Source organism: Ruditapes philippinarum, unplaced genomic scaffold, assembly GCF_026571515.1.
Source record: "Ruditapes philippinarum isolate M1 unplaced genomic scaffold, ASM2657151v2 ctg3087_1_1_1_1, whole genome shotgun sequence".
Taxonomy (NCBI): Eukaryota; Metazoa; Mollusca; class Bivalvia; order Venerida; family Veneridae; genus Ruditapes; species Ruditapes philippinarum.
Genome location: NW_026854516.1, coordinates 78366 through 97498, shown reverse-complemented (window position 1 = coordinate 97498; position 19133 = coordinate 78366). Strand labels below are relative to the sequence as shown.

General features: G+C 33.3%; 1 protein-coding gene across 1 annotated transcript; it reads left to right on the top strand.

The window, feature by feature from the left end:
• The first annotated feature begins 602 nt into the window (after window positions 1–602).
• Window positions 603–12518, top strand: LOC132740333 (uncharacterized). Its single transcript, XM_060728209.1, has 11 exons — window positions 603–642; window positions 1041–1188; window positions 2797–2877; window positions 3656–3747; window positions 4323–4452; window positions 5460–5620; window positions 6330–6398; window positions 7369–7419; window positions 9559–9755; window positions 10330–10432; window positions 12161–12518. The coding sequence occupies exons 2-11, from the start codon at window positions 1056–1058 to the stop codon at window positions 12281–12283; spliced, it is 1140 nt and encodes a 379-aa protein (XP_060584192.1). The 5' UTR covers window positions 603–642; window positions 1041–1055; the 3' UTR covers window positions 12284–12518.
• Window positions 12519–19133: the final 6615 nt, after the last annotated feature.

The following is a 19133-nucleotide window of genomic DNA, read 5'->3' as shown; positions in this document are numbered from 1 at the left end:
TTTCGCTTTACTTTCAATTCAACTATAGAAGGCATCTGTTTTTATAATGAATAAAGGGATGAGATTGAGATCGTTTGGGGTACATTCGCTTTAGTTTCCGCCACAACATACATATGTATACTGTATGTTAGACCTCAGGTTGAATATGTTCTTAGTTATTGTTCAGGTATATTTACATTGAGCAGTATTAAACAGTTTCCTATTTAGGTTGAAAGTATACAAAGAGTCACTCTGTTGTAAAGGTTAGCGTTAGGTTTATTTTCTATCTATCTTTTTGTGATTTCAAAAAGATCTTTTATAAACAAATGGCATTTCCAATATTAATTAAGTACATGTACTTTCAATTCAACTATAGAAGGCATCTGTTTTTATAATGAATAAAGGGATGAGATTGAGATCGTTTGGGGTACATTCGCTTTAGTTTCCGCCACAACATACATATGTATACTGTATGTTAGACCTCAGGTTGAATATGTTCTTAGTTATTGTTCAGGTATATTTACATTGAGCAGTATTAAACAGTTTCCTATTTAGGTTGAAAGTATACAAAGAGTCACTCTGTTGTAAAGGTTAGCGTAAATACTGTACAGTCTTATAGTTAACTCCCTTTAATGAGTACACGCCATTTTCAGCAAAGCAAAGGTACGGTGTTTCAAATTATGTATTTAATTTATATATTTGACTTACCAAAAATATTTAATTTCTATTCCACTGTTTAAGTTTTCAAAATGTTTCTGAACATAAATCTACCGTAGAGTATGTCGAATTATAGACATAACTTATATAAAAAACAGTCTTAAGTTAGGGATACCTACATAATTTCCTAACCAGCTAACATTGTTTGTAGTACATTTCAGCCTGGAAATGGAATTATTATGGACTGATCATATGACAGTTTTGCAGCTTTACTGTACTGTAGAAGGAAGACCTCAGGTGCCATTCACACAAGCAGGCACCTGATTTAATATGCTGTCAGAGTTGCAGTTTTCTGAATTATTTTCATAAAGATTGTTTTTGCTCTTCACTTTATTTATTTTCAGGTCTATATAACAGGTATGAACCCTTCATGCTTTAAGAGGCTGTTGATTCCTGACTCTATGAGCCTGATAAACTGTTTAACATCAGTCAATCTGCGTACATATTGCTTAAAGGCAGGCAAACTGGGATACTGTGGCTTGACAGGTCTAGGTATAACTTCTGATATTTCATTGCACTTGCTGAATTAAGTGAATGATTGCCCATAATTCAGTGCAAAATTATTAATTGTGAGTCTAAATACTTGCGATATGAAAGGAATAGAATTAAGCAGATTCATGTGACAAATTTAAGTATTTATCATTTCTGGCACTTTATAGGTTAAATAAAGATCCCAAGATTAAAATGTAACACTGAACACCACAAATTTGTATTTTGATTTTTATCTTCCCTTAGCTTTTGTGGTGGAATGCTGTCCATGATCCATTGTTTATTGTCTTTTGTTATGAACAATTTCTGTTATCTTAGACCAGATGGTGGATTTAGTCATTTTATTTGATCACACAACCAATCTAGATTTGAAACAATGGAAGATGACTGGATATTGAAATTAAGGCAAATATTTGTGTCTTGATAATGCAAAATATGTACAACTATTTTCAGATGAAATTGACCTACACAACCAATTTTTATTTATGATTTATTTTTAGCTCACCTGTCACAAAGTGACATGTTGAGCTTTTGTGATCCCTTTTCAATCGTCGTCCGTCCGTCGTCCATTGTCCGTAAACTTTTACTTTAAACAACATCTCCTCATAAACCGCTAAGCCAATTTCATCCAAACTTCACAGGAATGTTCCTTTGGTAGTAAACTTTAAAAATTGTTCAAAGAATTTAATTCCATGTAGAACTCTGGTTGCCATGGCAACCGAAAGAAAAAGCATAAAAAGTCTTCTTTAAAAAAAAACGAAAGAGCTAGAGCTTAAATATTTGGCATGAAACATTGTGTAGTCAGTGTCTACCAAGTTTGAACAAATAAAAGCCCTGGGGTTAAAATTGGCCCCGCCCCAGGGGTCATTGATTTTCCTTATTTGTATATAGTGAAAAACTACTTAAAAATCTTTTTTTTTTAAATCCAAATAGCTAGTGCTTAGATACTAAGCATGAAACATCTTCTAGTGGGTGTCTACCAAGTTTGTTCAAATAAAAGCCCTGGGGTCAAAATTGGCCTTGTCCCAGGGGGTCATTGTTTTTCCCTTTATGTATATAATAAAAGCTTAAAAAATATTCTTTTAAAAAACCATAAGAGCTAAGATATTTAGCATGAAACATCTTCTTATGGCTGTCTACCATTTTTGTTCAAATAAGGGCCCTGGGGTTAAAATTGGCCCCATCCAGGGGGTCATTGATTTTCCTTATATGTGTATAGTAAAAACTTAGAAAAATTTCTTTTAAAAAAACGAAAGAGCTAGAGTTTAGATACTAAGCATGAAATATCTTCTCGTGAGTGTCTACCAAGTTTGTTCAAATTAAATCCCTGGGGACAAAATTTGCCCCGCACACATCGAATACATGGTGTAGTATAGTACATAGAAGTACCACGGTTTAAACGGTATCGTTTTGGTTCTTAATAATCGTGTAAACATTTACAAAAAATTGTAAACGTGGGAGCCTTAGTTACAAGCAAACCAGACCATTCCAGATAGTTTGCTTTTAGTTGAGTGAAAAAGACCCATAATTAACTGTTGTCGGCATGGGTTCTATGTCAAGATAGGTCATCAATTACATTATCTATGATATTGTTTCTGTTTTCCCCCTCAGATGCTGTGGTGTCATATATATCAGCTCATATGAGAAAACAAGGAAGAATTGATACAGATCTTTTGGTGATTGATAACCCAGGTATGTTATTAGATTTAGCTGAAGGTATTCATTAAAAACTTTACACATGTTTTTAGTATAATTATTGTTTGATTACTGTCCAAAACCAATATATCTCCAGCGAGGGTTTTGACTGAACTATATTTTGTGATGAATTTGGAAAATTTCTAGTTAAGGTTTTGCTTACTAGTTCTGTCTCCACAACCTTTGAAGGTAGTCATTTATAGATGCCAAAGCCCATAACTCTCACATTGATCTTTACCATATATTTCCACTGTACTCTAAGAAATTTTTTTGCATGGTTCTTGTTAGCCCCACTTTGTTTTTAAAGAAATAAAGCTATTGTCATGGCCCTGTTGTTTCCTTTGGCAGTCCTTTTTGTTAGGACCATTTTCTCAAAACTGTTGAAGTTATTCAAGAAAAAAATCAATATTGAGATATGTATTAATATCAGCTATACATCATTATATTAAGTATAATCTATATTTAATAAAAACTTTAAGACACTATTTCAGACTGGCAACTAAAAATCTGTCTTCCAAAATATATGCAAGTCAATAATATTATTGAAAATGTATATTAGCCAACTCTGTTGTCTGCTTGAAGATTTTTATGCTACTCGTGAAAATACTGTTTTGAAGCTCACCTAATGATATAAATTTCCTTCTTTAACTAAAAGCAAACAAATATACTGTAAGTTATTATAATACATTATTGTTACGTAAGTTGAAATTTGTAGAATATAAAAAAAATCTATCTGTAACACAGTTGATATAATCACCGTTTATACATTTTTTAGTTAGTGGAGAAGTTGTAAAACAGTTTAAAAAGGCTGGTGTCAAGAAGATAGCATGTACTATCAAAGAAGAGGAACACTTTTTGAAAATAAAGGTAAAATTTCTTTTATCATTCTACCATAGATTATGACAAATATCAAAGCCAAAGCAGTTATTTGTTTCCTTTCATGTTTGATATGACCCTTGATCCTCTTTAGGATCACCAGTCTGATATTGTCCCATACAATCACATGGTACTAGAAATAAGCCAAATAAAAGAATTTTGTAGAATAATTAAAGAAAGAAATATTCCGATTGTGGAAAAGGGGACTCTGCTTTTGAAGCTAAAATGTCAAAACATGACTGTTTGTAAGTGACATTTCATTTTCTTTCAACAATTTTATGTTTTTGAAGATAGATTTTGAAATATTAGTATAACGGTAAATTTTGGGTTAAATTCTGTAGGTGAATGGCTTTAGTGAGACAATAGCCTAGTAAAGAGTGAAAGGGTTTGTCTTCTCAGCTGAGGAATTATTTGTTCAAGCCATGCTTGGTTTATCATCATTTCTTCCTGTATTGGACACCTATACTTGATTGTCTTGGTAGCAAACTTGAAAGTAATTAATCTGAGTAAAATAAATCATAATTGAATTAATTGAAACTGACTGAAACAAATGTTTGTAATTTTAGGAGCAGCTAACAGGGTCGCATCATGTTTACCTGTACAATCTATTAGGCATGCATAAACAATGGGCAGAAAAACTACCTAATGTAGTTGAATCAGAGGTGAAATTACTAGCATCAGTTGGAGATGTAACAGGTCAGTTTCTTAATAAATGACATATTGAACTATGAGATGAATTGTCAAGAAGCTAGAAAAATTACCTGACAAATGTAGGAAAGGATTTGCCTTATGACAAATTCAATAAATAAATAATTTCAATTTGACCTTGACCGAGAAATGACTTTTTACTGCCAATGTCAAATTAATGATTGACAAAATTGTTTCATACTTGGACAAAACAATACAAACAAACACATCATTTTGTTGAATAATTTAAGTATGAACTTGATCTATAAATAGCCTTGAATGTCAAGGTCAAATATGAAATTGTACAAAAAATGAAGTTGTCTTGATACATTTGCCTTGGAAAAAGTCATGTGTGGCCCCTGTGTTACTCTTGTTATAATATTGAACATGAGTAATGTAAAGAGAATAATGTGTAATGGTGTAACATACTAAAATCTTTGTCTATACTGATGGATTGTCAAAATATTTAATTGGTCACACATAAGATCTAAATTTGTACATGTACAATTAAGGTCAATTTCAAAGCTGGAGGTCAAAGGTCAAAATTTGTCACAACTTATAGCTGTGTCATTACTTGAAGTATATGGTATATGTCTTCACCCCAGTCAGTCAATGTGTTGCATGTAAGAGCCAGGTTCCTCATTGGTCAAGGTCATAGCAAAGGATTATGCTTTGTTAATTTGTCATATAGTCATTTTAATCTTTAGTGAAGCTGGAGCTTGTATCCAGTCTTAAACATTTGCATGCATAATGCGATTTCAAAATAGATTGGTGCACATGACTGCTGTAAGTGGCCAATTTGTATTGAGCAAGACCCATGTATATTTAATATCTTGTCCTTTTTCTGTATCTTTTGATATATCTTTTTACATGTTCCCTAAATGTCTTCACACTACATTGTACTTTCCTTGGCTATAAGCTTTAAAGATACAATGTACAAATCACGTTTTTGAGTGTATTGTCGGGTTATCCATGTCTTATGGACATATTTCTAGTTTGATAATGTATTATTGTAGGACTTGTAATTCTGGCTTCTGGTATTTCTGATGTTGAGAGCTTGGATGTTCATAGACACCTCCTTAAACGAGTGATGACCAACAATGTGGATGGTTTTAACAGTATCAAAAAAATACATTGGATTTTAGCTTTATCTGAAAAAAGTGTAACATCAAAAAAGGTAAATTTGTCAGCATGCCATAATTTTTCAAGAGTTATACTTGAATGAACTATTTATTATATGGTGTATTTTAATGATTAATTTGTTTTAGATGGAATTTTATTATGATAAAAAGAACTATGGTGTATACGAAAGTAAGGCCAAGATATAAGGAAATATTTTAACCATGATTATAATTTTGTAAAAAATTGCCCGGGAATAGCTTATTGCGTGTAGTTTTGAAATATGCAATACTGTAATTATTATGAATTCAAAGGTCTAAGAGAATGATCATGTACGATGTTAGGCTGGTACTGAGAAAACAATTATGATTTATCTTCCAAGTTTCATTTAATTTTATTACCATAATAGAAGTCTGGCTATTACCTGTCTAAGGTACTTTAAATAATGCAATTAATGAAATATGATATTGTTAAGATTCATACCATAAATTACAAAGTGTTTGTTGAATTAAAGGTGAGTGGTTATGCACAGTTGACTTGATGTCTGCTTAATACAAATCATATATCTATAAAAAAATTTGTAAGGCCATATATTGTCCCATTTAGAGTTATCTACCTTACATTTAACAGCCATGTCTACATTATATTTTTCTACCTTACCTCCTTTATGGAGGACCAGAGAACAGAAACACAATTTATTTTTGCCTAACCATGCATAATAGAATTGAATTGCAGATTTGTAAAGTTTCTTTTTAACCTTTTTTCAGCACTTCCAAAGTAATTTTTCAGTAATAAAACTGATTAATTCATTTTATAAGCACAAGAATGGAATAAATGTAAGTATATTTTATATTTTTTTAATGTCCTCGGGCATATAGTTATTGAATCGTCTGTCCATCCGAGAGAAACTTATTGGACTGTATGAAAATGTTGATAATATGATGTTCATTCCATTTTCAGTACATAAAATTATGCTTTTCTTATGGGCTAAATAATTGCACATGTGATGCAAGAAAAAAAGATTGCTTGTGGGAATTAAAAGATAAAAGTATAGCATCAAATCAGTGTGACTCAGTGCAAGTTTATCCTAAACTAACAAGTTGGATTTATCATATGTTCCACCAGTACTAATGGTTTCATTAATTTACATGGATACTTACAAATATAAAATTCATTTTGCAAGTTGTATATTTTTCCAGTCATTTCCCTTTCCAATATTTTGAAAATAGGTATGGTTAAGCTATTTTGGCAAGTTGGGTATATCTTGAGTTTTATCTGTACCAGCAGCTTAATACTATATGAGCCGCGACACAACAAAACCAACATAGTGCGTTTGCGACCAGCCTGGATCCAGTCCAGCCTGCGCATCCGCGCAGTCTGATCAGGATCCATGCTGTTCGCTTACCAACCCTATTACAAGTAGAGAAACTGGATGCGCAGGCTTGTCTGGATCCATGCTGGTCGCTAACGCACTATGTTGGTTTTGTCGTGACACGGCTCATATATACTTAAACTACATATTTAACTGTAACATAATGACATTAAATTGACATCATACTCTTTTACTATGTGTGTATTTTCTGTCTGTTAGCTTATGTTTGTGTGTGTGAAACATAGCAAAAAATGCACAGTTTGATATTTTGAAATTAAGTGCTAAGGGAGAATATCCTCACTATTTAGTATGTACATGTACCTAAGCTCCAAATAATGCTGTGTAAAAGTTATATCATTTAATGACAAATCACGCTTTAAACTCACAGAAGACTGTAAATATATTTTTACCTGATTAAAATATGTCTCTTTCAGATAAGTCTCGATGAGTCCCGCTCAATATTTTGTGAAAATCTAGATTCAAAGGTAAGTTTGTGAAGATTGGTTAAAGCTGTAACTATGCCTCCAGATGAAATATTTGAGAAAATCAAAATGGAATAATGTACAAATATTTTAAGAAAAGTGAAAAATACTAAACCTCTAAGTAATGATTTTCATGTTATGTGCAATTAATGACCGATTTTGCTATATTTATTATTTTAGCTATCTTTGCATATTTTGACCTCTGGTAATTATACCCCTTGACAAACGAAGTTTGTTGGAGTATACTGTATTCAGCTGGTGGTCAGTGGGTTGGCTGCGTGGTCCATTACAGATTTCTTGTCCGGGACTTAACTCAGAATGTACAAGAGATTTCAACTTTAAATTTTGTTGGTAAAAAGATCTGAATGAGTAAAAGTGTGGTGCATAAGAACTTAAACTATCCCTTCCTTAATTTTAGAGTTATTGCCCTTTGTCCTTTTTACACATTGAACTTTGAGAACATAATTTGAGAACTGTAACAGTTATCAACATGAAACATGAAACTTTATAGATAGATAGATCTCACTGAGGGCAAGTGATGAAATGTCAGGGAGAAAGAACGGTATTGCCTTTAAAAGAAGTCCAAACTTTAATTTATATTATTGACGTAGGACAAATAATTCAAAAACATTTGAAAAAAAATCTATAAACTACTGCATTCTCTCTATATGCAAAATTACCTACTTAAAAGCATGTTTTTCGACAATCGGCACATGTTACAATTTCTAGTTTGTACTTATTATATTAACTCACCTGAGCAAAATATGGTCAGGAAGAACTTAAGTGTTCGCCTCTTGTCTCTACAGATACCCACCTTTTTCTCTGAAACTGCTTGGTTAGATTGAATGAAACATGCCTGTATTGTACCTTGCATAAAGCTATAACTAAGAAATCTCTTCTCAGGAACCTCATTCATCAGAACTTAGATATTTAGTATAAAGAATAATGAATAACCTTTTGGATGTATACAAAATTTACATATATATTTTTTTTTTTTTTATGTCGTCTCTACGGAGTAGTGGGGACATATAGGGATCACTTCTCCGTCGTCTGTCCGTCCGTCTGTCTGTCCGTCTGTCCGTCACAAAACTTGTCGGACTACTCCTCATAAACTACTGGTACAATTTCATCCAAACTTTACAGGAATGATCAGTACCAAGTCTAGTTGTGCATATTGTCAGCATTTTCTGGTTCAATGATTTTTGTCAGAGTTATGGCCCTTTAATAATTTTTATTTTTAAAGTTTGTCCGGACTACTTCTTGTATACCACTAATGCAATTTCAATGAAACTTTACAGGATTGATCTGTAGCTCAAGTCCTTGCGCATATTGCACGGGTTTTCCGGTTGAATGATTTTTGGCCGAGTTACATTGCCCTTTGATAAAAACGTGTTTTTTTCTGTGTGTTGCCAGATACACAAAAGCTTGTCCGGACTACTTTTCAAAAACTACTGGTGCAATTTCATCCAAACTTTACAGGAATGATCAGTACCAAGTCTAGTTGTGCATATTGTCAGTATTTTCCGGTTCAATGATTTTTGTCACAGTTATGGCCCTTTAATAATATTTATTTTTAAAGTTTGTCCGGACTACTTCTCTTATACCACTAATGCAATTTCAGTGAAACTTTACAGGATTGATCTGTAGCTCGAGTCCTTGCGCATATTGCACGGGTTTTCCGGTTGAATGAGTTTTAAGCAAGTTATGGCCCTTTGATAAAAAGGTGTTTTTTTCTGTGTGGTGCCAGATACACAAAAGCTTGTCCAGACTACTCCTCATAAACTACTGGTGCAATTTTATCCAAACTTTACAGGAATGATCAGTACCAAGTCTAGTTGTGCACTGTCTGTATGTCTGTCTGTCTGTCACAAAACTTGTCCCAACATAAAATTGGCCATCATGAGGCGCCACATGTGATAACTGATCGCTCTTGTGTTAGAATTAGCTCACATTGTTCAAGAGGTTAATGTATAAATATGCTTATTTATTGTTTAGGGAAACATATACAGTAGATTCTTGGTCTGTAGCAATACCTGAAGTGAACTTCTTCAAAAGTTTATTAATTTATGACGCCCCCATTATCCAGCTGAGGTGAGCAATCTAAGGCCATCATTGCCTAATTTTTTTTTTCATTGTTTCCAGAAATTTCATAAAGAGTCTAGTATTAATGTAGTGAGGAAGAAGAGTAAGATATCTAGTATAAAAAACTCTGATGTACATTTTATGCACTTTGTTCCGAAGTCAAGTGTGTTACAAAAGTTGAGAGTAGAAGAGAGGATTGAATTTAAAACTTTTGTGTGTACAATAAATGGACCTCAGAGACTTATACCTGCATTAGAGTAAGTGTAAAATTTGTTTATTAAACAAAATGAACATGCGTCATAAAAAATTAGTTTAAAAGAAAGAATAGAAAGAAGATAGAAAATGAAAAAGAAACACCCTAGAAACAAACAATAATTGAATGTTTATTGAACAAATTACATTTCTCTCATGATTTTAGAGGTAGAATCTCTCTTTTTCAAGGAGTAAGCTATTTACTCACCTGTGTGTCTGAGTTACTCTAACAATGGTCAATGTTTATAGGCAACTTTCTGCATATCAGATCTCATCAAACACTAAAAATATTTGCTTTCAACTTTAACATGTCTTTGAGTTCATATTAAGAAGTCAGTTTCAAAAGTTCATACCTCTAGCATGGATTTTGACAGAATTATGGGCCTTTGTAGACTACATTTCAAACTATAGATATTTTGTGTATTTAAAGCCACTGTATAAATGTTACAGTTTCTGTTTTATTGACCCAAGCTTATAAAAGATGAAGGGTGATATTGTGCTATCAAAATAACCTACACACCAGTATTGCCAGATTGTACTTGAAAATCATGTTTAAAAAACAACCATTGTTTCAAATAGGAAGTTGATACCTGGATGTGGCCTTGAATTGATAGAGCTTGGATATGGAATGGCTGATGAAGTTCAAAAGATTCGCGCAAATAAGTTGTTGAAATTATACAAGGTAATATATGTTTAAAATAAAATAAAATTATTTTGCTGTATTTGTTATGGTATGGTAACATAACCTATGGATTAGTGCAAATTGAATTTCAAATTTTATTAATAGCCTTGGTAAAATGTTATTTTGAGCATGTAATAAGATGTTAATTGTTATGAAGTAGAAATGGTTTTCATCGGCTATTGGGATTGTGGGCATAACCAGGTATCGGTCTTCCATGGTCATCAATATTGATCAGAATTCTGGGAAAGGGAGGTCCTTCCAAAAGCAAAGACCCCTCACAAACTGTGGGTTTGAATCCCGACAGGGACTTTGGATTTTTTAATGTGAGGAAGCAATCCAGCTAGCTTACGGAATCATCCGAATGTCAGTGGTTCTACTCAGGTGCCCGTTCGTGCCTGAAATAATGCACGGAAGGGCACCTGAGGTCTCCCTCCACCAGTAAAGCTGGAATGTCGCCAAATGACCTATACTGTGTTGGTGTGACATAAAACCCCCCAAAAAAACAAACAAAAGCAATGAAAACAAAAATTAATTGGTGAAAATTTGCATACTCTATTTGATTGAGCCTGCATTATGAGAGTCAGTGTAAAGTGAGATATATTGTGAAGTCTCTAGCGATTGAAGTCTTAGCTACAAAGTTTGTTGTATCTGGTCCTTATTAACCAATGGTGTTGTATATGTAGTCCTTTATTTCTTCTATAAGCAATTATACTGTGGCCAAATTTTGTTGACATTTCACAGGAACAATAATAACATAAAACTGTTGTTCATCTCGTCATCATCAATTTTGTTTATGCGAAATGAAGCTTTTTAGCTCACCTGAGCTAGCTCAGGGTGAGATTTTAGGATCGTTGAACTGTCATCCGTCATCTGTGGTCAGTCTACATTTGTTCGTTAACACTCAATCATCATCAAACTTTGTCAGGATGCTTATTTAGTTAATTGCTCTGAAGACTTCGAGCATGGGTCATCTTGGAAGAAAAACTAGGTCACAGGAGCTAAAAAAAAATTCTTGTTCACACTCTATTGGCTACTGTTTTGATCCAAATATCCTGGAAATGGGTCTGAAAGTTTGTTGCCAAGTTCGAACATGGGTCATCTCAGATGAAAAACTAGGTCACACCGCCCAAATATGGAAAAACCTTGTTAACACTCTATTGGTCACATTTTTGACTCAATTATCATCAAACTTGGTCAGGATGCTTGTCTAGGTAATTGCTCAGATGAGTTCGAACATGGGTCATCTCGCATGAAAAACTAGGTCACTGGAGCTAAAAATATAAAAATCTTGTTAACACTCTAGTGGCTACTGTTTTGATCCAAGTATCCTGGAAATTGGTCGGAAAGTTTGTTTTTATGATTTCTAGGTCAAGTTCGAAAATGGGTCACCTGGGTAAAAAACTAGGCCACACTGCTCAAATATGAATAATCCTTGTTAACACTCTAGAGGTCACATTTTTGACTCACCTGTCATGAAACTTGGCAAAAATGCTTGTCTATGTAATTGTTCGGATGAGTTTGATGTGTCAGGTGAGTGATCTAGGGCCATCATGGCCCTCTTGTTTTGTTCATATGGTTAAATTACAGATATTATTGAAATTTAAACCCTTAACCTGCTGAAACTTAAAGGGATATAGCCTTTACCACCAGTTTCAGTGTTAGGCCAGGCAGCACAACTGTGCAAGAAACTTAATATTGTTTTTTACTTTCTTGAATATTCATTTTCAGGATGTTAAGAGCTTACCAGAGTTCAAAGGGTCAGCACTTCATGCTCTGTTAACAAGAAAGGATGCTGAGATAGATTTGCAAGACTTGCAATATGATTATAATATGTCTATGGTGAAATGGTGACAGAAGCAACTGTGGTCAAATTTTAATATGATAAGATGCAAGATTTGATTCATTGTTTCTTGAACATGAAAGTAAAGTATGTGTTTCTGATGTGATAATCCACTGTGATTGTGATATCAATAAGTTTTAAAGTAATCAGTGAAAATTTGGAGTTAGCCAATGATAAAACACTTGTTATTATGAAGTATTTTTATTGATCATTGATTATATAATAAAAGTAGAAGACAGTAAAAAATTGCAGTGTTTGCCATATTATAAAACTTTGACCACACTTTGAGGCTTTGACTGCAATATGAAACTTTAACCATAATATGAGGCTTTGACCACACATTGTGGCCCTGACCACACCGAGGCTCTGACAACAATATGAGTCTCTGATCACAATATCAGGCTTTGACCTTACATTGTTCCTCTGACCACATGGAAACTCTTACCACAATATGAGGCTGTTACCGCAATATGAGGTTCTGACCACACCTAGTCTCTGACCAGAATGAGGCTCTGACCACAATATGAGGCTCTGACCTATCAATGAGGCTTTCAGCACAAAATGAGACTGATCTTTTAATGAGGCTCTGACCACACAATGAGGCTTTGACCACACTATGACGCTCTGACCACATAATGAGGCTGTGATCTTATAATGAGGCTCTGGCCACACTATGAGGCTTTGACCACACTATATAACTCTGGCCACATAATGCGGCTTTGACCTTACAATGAAGCTGTGACCACACTATAAGGCTCTGACCACACTATGAGGCTCTGACCACACTATGAGGCTCAGACCCCACCATGAGGCTCTGACAACATTATGAGGATGAGGCTTACAGAAACCATTTCAGTGATTCAGGTATAGGTCTAAAGATGGTTTACTAAGGGAATAGTCTTTCTTTGGAAATTGATATTGTTGTTGTGAAGAGGATATTGCTCTATACCCTAATAACGATATAACATGGAATATGTCACTGTTATTTTAACAAACATGAATGTTGTACATAAACAGAATAAAATATTTAGAAACAAAATATGCTGTTGTTTTTGGGAGTTTTTAAACATTGATTTTAGTTAATTTTAGCAATAATTAAATGCATGCTTCTTCTGCTGATAAAAACATATTTCTTAACGCAGGTATTTTGGAAGTAGATCCTCTATTCCATTACAACATTTAAATTATCATTTGTAAACAAAAGGCGTCAGTTACATAGTTTTATGCAATTTATTTTCAATATTGTCAACAAATTTATCATTTTAATGTCTGTTTATTTATCGAAATATAATGAATTAAACACTTTGAAAACTTGAATTTAGAGTAGACAAACAGCTGCATGCCTCCAGAAAGTGAAAAAATTTAAAAAAAATCCCCTGCCCCCTCTCACCCCATGGAATTGTCTGTATATTATTGTAAATAGTGGATTAAAGTATTCTAAAACTAAAGCAAAATGAAAGTAAACTACTTGCATAACTTTTAAAACAAATTTACACAGAAGTATTTGTTTTTCTGGTTCTATGCATTAAAAGGTAATGTCATCCTTGCCTCTCAAATATGTCAACATTGATAACATTCTTTCTATTAATATCAGTACTTGTGAGGTATTAAGGTAAGCTGATTAAGCTGCCAATAAAAGTTGAATGATGGCCCTGCTGTGGCTGCCGAGACCCGTTTCAAATGTTTAGTAAATTGCCTGAATGTTAGCACTATTCATAGGAATTAAAAAATTGCGCCAATAGATGGTCTCCTGCATGTAGCAAACAATCCAACAGCTTCTTGGCCAGATAAACGATGAATGGCAAAACTACATTATGCCTCCAGTTCCATTAATGATTGATGCTGACATATTAATTTGAAACTTGCCAGTTTTGAAAACTTGCCATCTGGATTATAATTAAAGATCAGTTACCAGGACCCATATTTAGATTAACTTTCACACAGTTATTTCCCTTTATATATTTTTCTACACTTTACAGGCCATCATTTATACTGTGAAGCATTTGTAATACAAGAGTACATGACTGTATGCTGCTTAACCGACAGCTGTTGTTTGAGGAATTATTGCCCCTTAACTAATTGAAAGTGAAAAAGTATATATTTATTTGGAGCTATATACAATTCCAGAGTGGCTTAAAATTTTGTCTGATATTTTGTTTTTAATCTCCTTGGTATTTTGAAGAGTACCGGTACAAAGCTATATCTTATAAATTATTTTAATATTCTTATGATATGGTCAATTCTCAAAAGAGTTGTCACAGGGGATGTTTTTTTTATTTAATACATACGAATATTGTATGTAAAAAGAAAAAAATGTTCTGGGACAAAATATTTTGCTACTATTCTGAGTAGGAATTTAATCATTTAGCAATTGTATAGTGCAAAGGAAATATACAAACATATTTCTTTCATACGGGCATTTTTGAATTATTTTTTTTTTTTTTAAAAAAACCCCAAAGAAAAAATTTTGAAAAAGAAAAATTTATAGCTTTAAAATGATTGGAAAGAGTAACTGGCCCATGCAAACTACAAATACGGGGAAAATTTTATCTTAACAAAACCAAAAACAGAAAAGGGGTATGCGAAAGAAATAAAAGGTCCCAAATTTTTTAAAGAAAGGGGGTTAATAATTTTTGGGAAACCCCTTGTATTGATTTTTAAGGACTGTTTTTTAAAATTCCTGAACAATTTTAAAATTTTAAATGTTGGCCTTAATTTTTTGACTTCAGATATTTGGTAATGACCCAGTCCTTTTTTTTGAATATAATGAAAACCAGAATATTTTAGAAATAACTACATGACCTGGTGATTTCTATTTATGAAATATCAGAATCCCAAGTTGCAGCATGCTAAAGGAAACCAGATATATACAATTATATTTAGCACAGATCAGGTGATAAAAATCCACTCCCTGATAGAATTTTTGGTCAAATATTTAAGATAGGAATTGGAAAAAATTATAAATACATAAAAGCCATGAATAGATAACAAACCTAACTGTAGTATTTTTATAAAATAGGTTGAGTGGTAATATACTTAAAGTACCTTTTATTGTATTCATTACAAGACATATAGTGCATTTTAAATTTATGATTCATCACACAAAATATTTGATTGCAGGAAACTTTTTGAAATAATTATGCTGTATTATCTTTTCTAGCCGAGAGTTTATCAGTGATGCATTATAATCAAACATGCAGCATCCTGTTAAGGGTAGGTTTGAACATTTCCTAATGATTCATCCGATAAACATCAAAGTCATCAAGATCATTAAAGTTATGGAGGTCATTTAAGTAAAAACAAAGATACTGATTGCTATTATTAGAAATTAAATCATATTCATATAGGTCATTTTGGGCGTGACTGAAAGAAAAGTACAAGAATTGTACGTCAAATTGTATGTATAATATAAACAACTGATTTTCTGGTTGACTGCTGGCCCAAAGCTTTTATAGTATCTTAAACCTTTTATTGTATATTTTTATAAGGCATTGATGTGAAAGAAGAAAATAATTTTCCTTGGTTGAGAGAGATCTTACCCAGTTACTTTTATTTTGGCTATTGAGGAGGGAAACCCATAACAGATAATTATAATTTGCCAAAATGTTTATTGATTAAACTGTATTTATTTGAGACCAACAAGAATTAATATTTTAAAATACAAGTCAGTGGTTTTACCTGGGTACATTCTTGTGCCTAAAATAACTCCCTGAGTGGCGTGTTTGTAGCATGTTGGAAGATACAGTCATATGACTGTTAAGAAACAAAAGTAAAGAAAAGAAAAAAAAACATCCAAGTGGGGTGAAATTATTATTTATGTTCCAGATTTTTCAGTGCAACTATGATAGATAAGAAATATTTTCAATAAACATAATATGTGGGATAATATAGCTTTTTATCAGAAGTCTGCAATAAAAATCTAGTAAACATCCTGTTTTAGTATTTACTTGTTAATATATATATCTTTGTTTAAACCTGCAATGTGAAATTGCGTGGGAGTGCCAGTCATTGACATATTGGATAAACTTAAATGGTTAACTTATCAGCTGGTGTATTGTAATTACTACCCTGCACATTTTTGATGCACTGCTTTGTATTTAATCAGTCATGCAATTAGTTGTATAGAGTACTAAAATTAACTATATGGGTTGTTAAGCTGCTCAAGTGCCTCCTGGCCTGGTTTTATGACATATGTCCAAGCATTATGCTTGCAAGATGTTATAAAATATTTATAATATTTCAAAAACAATAATGTGTGTATTTTTTAGTTCATTCAAAAATGGTTCATAAAAATTTTAAGTAATTATATATTTAAACACACCCATCAACTGTCAAATTTAGTATATCTTACATGTTTAAATATGCAAATATCATAAATATATGAAAATTCATTTTGCAACTCTGGTCATAACTAGCAGAAAATGGGCAATTCAACTAAATGTTCCATAGTGGCTTCTCAGGTCCTAAGTTCAGGCTAGTGCTAGTTGTATTAAACACAAGCACATAATCTGTACCAAGAAATAGAAAGCATCATACATTTCGTTATTTTCCTGTATTCTAGTTGATATTTGCATCTGGTCCCAAGCACAGACTAGTGCTAGTAGTATTAAACACAAGCACATAATCTGTACCAAGAAAAAGAAAGCATCATACATTTTATTGTTTTCCTGTATCCTAGTTGATATTTGCTCCTGGTCACAAGCACAGGCTAGTGCTAGTAGTATTAAACACAAGCACATAATCTGTACCAAGAAATAGAAAGCATCATAAATTTCATTGTTTTCCTGTATCCTAGTTGATATTTGCATCTGGTCCCAAGCATAGGCTAGTGCTAGTCAGGTATTAAACACAAGCACATAATCTGTACCAAGAAATAGAAAGCATTATACATTTTATTGTTTTCCTGTATCCTAGTTGATATTAGCCCCTTTTCCCAAGCACAGGCTAGTGCTAGTAGTATTAAACACAAGCACATAATCTGTACCAAGAAATAGAAAGCATCATACATTTCATTGTTTTCCTGTATCCTAGTTGATATTTGCTCCTGGTCCCAAGCACAGACTAGTGCTAGTAGTATTAAACACAAGCACATAATCTGTACCAAGAAATAGAAAGCACCATACATTTTTATTGTTTGCCAGTATCCTAGTTGATATTTGCTCTTGGTCCCAAGCACAGACTAGTGCTAGTAGTAATTAAACACAAGCACATTAGCTGTACCAAGAAATAGAAGGCAGCATACATTTCATTGATTTCCTGTATCCTAGTTGATATTTGCCCCTGGTCCCAAACACAGACTAGTGCTAGTAGTAATTAAACACAAGCACATTAGCTGTACCAAGAAATAGAAGGCATCATACATTTCATTGTTTTCCTGCATTCTTATTGATATTTGCTCTTGGTCCCAAGCACAGACTAGTGCTAGTAGTATTAAACACAAGCACATAATCTGTACCAAGAAATAGAAAGCATCATACATTTCATTGTTTTCCTGTATCCTAGTTGATATTTGCCCCTGGTCCCAAGCACAGACTAGTGCTAGTAGTATTAAACACAAGCACATCATCTGTACCAAGATGAAAAGAAAGCACCATACATTTCATTGATTTCCTGAATCCTTGTTGATATTTGCTCATTGTCCAAAGCAAAGGCTAGTGATAGTAGTATTAAACACAAGCACATAATCTGTACCAAGAAATAGAAAGCATCATACATTTCATTATTTTCCTGTATCCTAGTTGATATTTGCTCCTGGTCCCAAGCACAGACTAGTGCTAGTAGTATTAAACACAAGCACATAATATGTACCCTGAAATAGAAAGCATAATACATTTCATTGTTTTCCTGTATCCTATTTGATATTTGCTGCTGGTCCCAAGCACAGACGAGTGCTAGTAGTATTAAACACAAGCACATAATCTATACCAAGAAATAGAAGGCAGCATACATTTCATTGATTTCCTGCATTCTTGTTGATATTTGGTTGGTCCTAAGCACAGGCTAGTGCTAGTAGTATTTAACACAAGCACATAATCCGTTTACCAAGAAATAGAAAGCATCATACATGTTATTGTTTTCCTGTATCCTATTTGATATTTGCCCCTGGTCCAAAGCACAGGCTAGTGCTAGTAGTATTAAACACAAGCACATTAGTTGTACCAAGAAATAGAAAGCATCATACATTTCATTGTTTTCCCGTATTCTAGTTCATATTTGCCCCTGGTCCCAAGAGACTAGTGCTAGTAGTATTAATCACAAGCACATAATCTGTACCAAGAAATAGAAGACAGCATACATTTCATTGATTTCCTGCATCCTTGTTGATATTTGCTCTTGGTCCCAAGCACAGGCTAGTGCTAGTAATATTAAACACAAGCACATAATCTGTACCAAGAAATAGAAAGCATTATACATTTTATTGTTTTCCTGTATCCTAGTTGATATTAGCCCCTTTTCCCAAGCACAGGCTAGTGCTAGTAGTATTAAACACAGCACATAATCTGTACCAAGAAATAGAAAGCATCATACATTTCATTGTTTTCCTGTATCCTATTTGATATTTGCATCTGGTCCCAAGCACAGACTAGTGCTAGTAGTATTAAACACAAGCACATAATCTGTACCAAGAAATAGAAAGCATCATACATTTCATTGTTTTCCTGTATCCTAGTTGATATTTGCCCCTGGTCCCAAGCACAGGCTAGTGCTAGTTAGTATTAAAAACAAGCACATAATCTGTACCAAGAAATAGAAAGCATCATACATTTCATTATTTTCCTGTATCCTAGTTGATATTTGCTCCTGGTCCCAAGCACAGGCTAGTGCTAGTTAGTATTAAACACAAGTACATAATCTGTACCA

Excerpts from the sequence above, each read along its gene's own strand:
- LOC132740333 (XM_060728209.1), top strand. The coding sequence starts at position 1,056 with ATGAACCCTTCATGCTTTAAGAGGCTGTTGATTCCTGACTCTATGAGC. Across the intron at positions 1,189-2,796 it reads CTGTGGCTTGACAGGTCTAG|ATGCTGTGGTGTCATATATA; the intron begins GTATAACTTCTG and ends TTTCCCCCTCAG. Across the intron at positions 2,878-3,655 it reads TTTGGTGATTGATAACCCAG|TTAGTGGAGAAGTTGTAAAA; the intron begins GTATGTTATTAG and ends TACATTTTTTAG.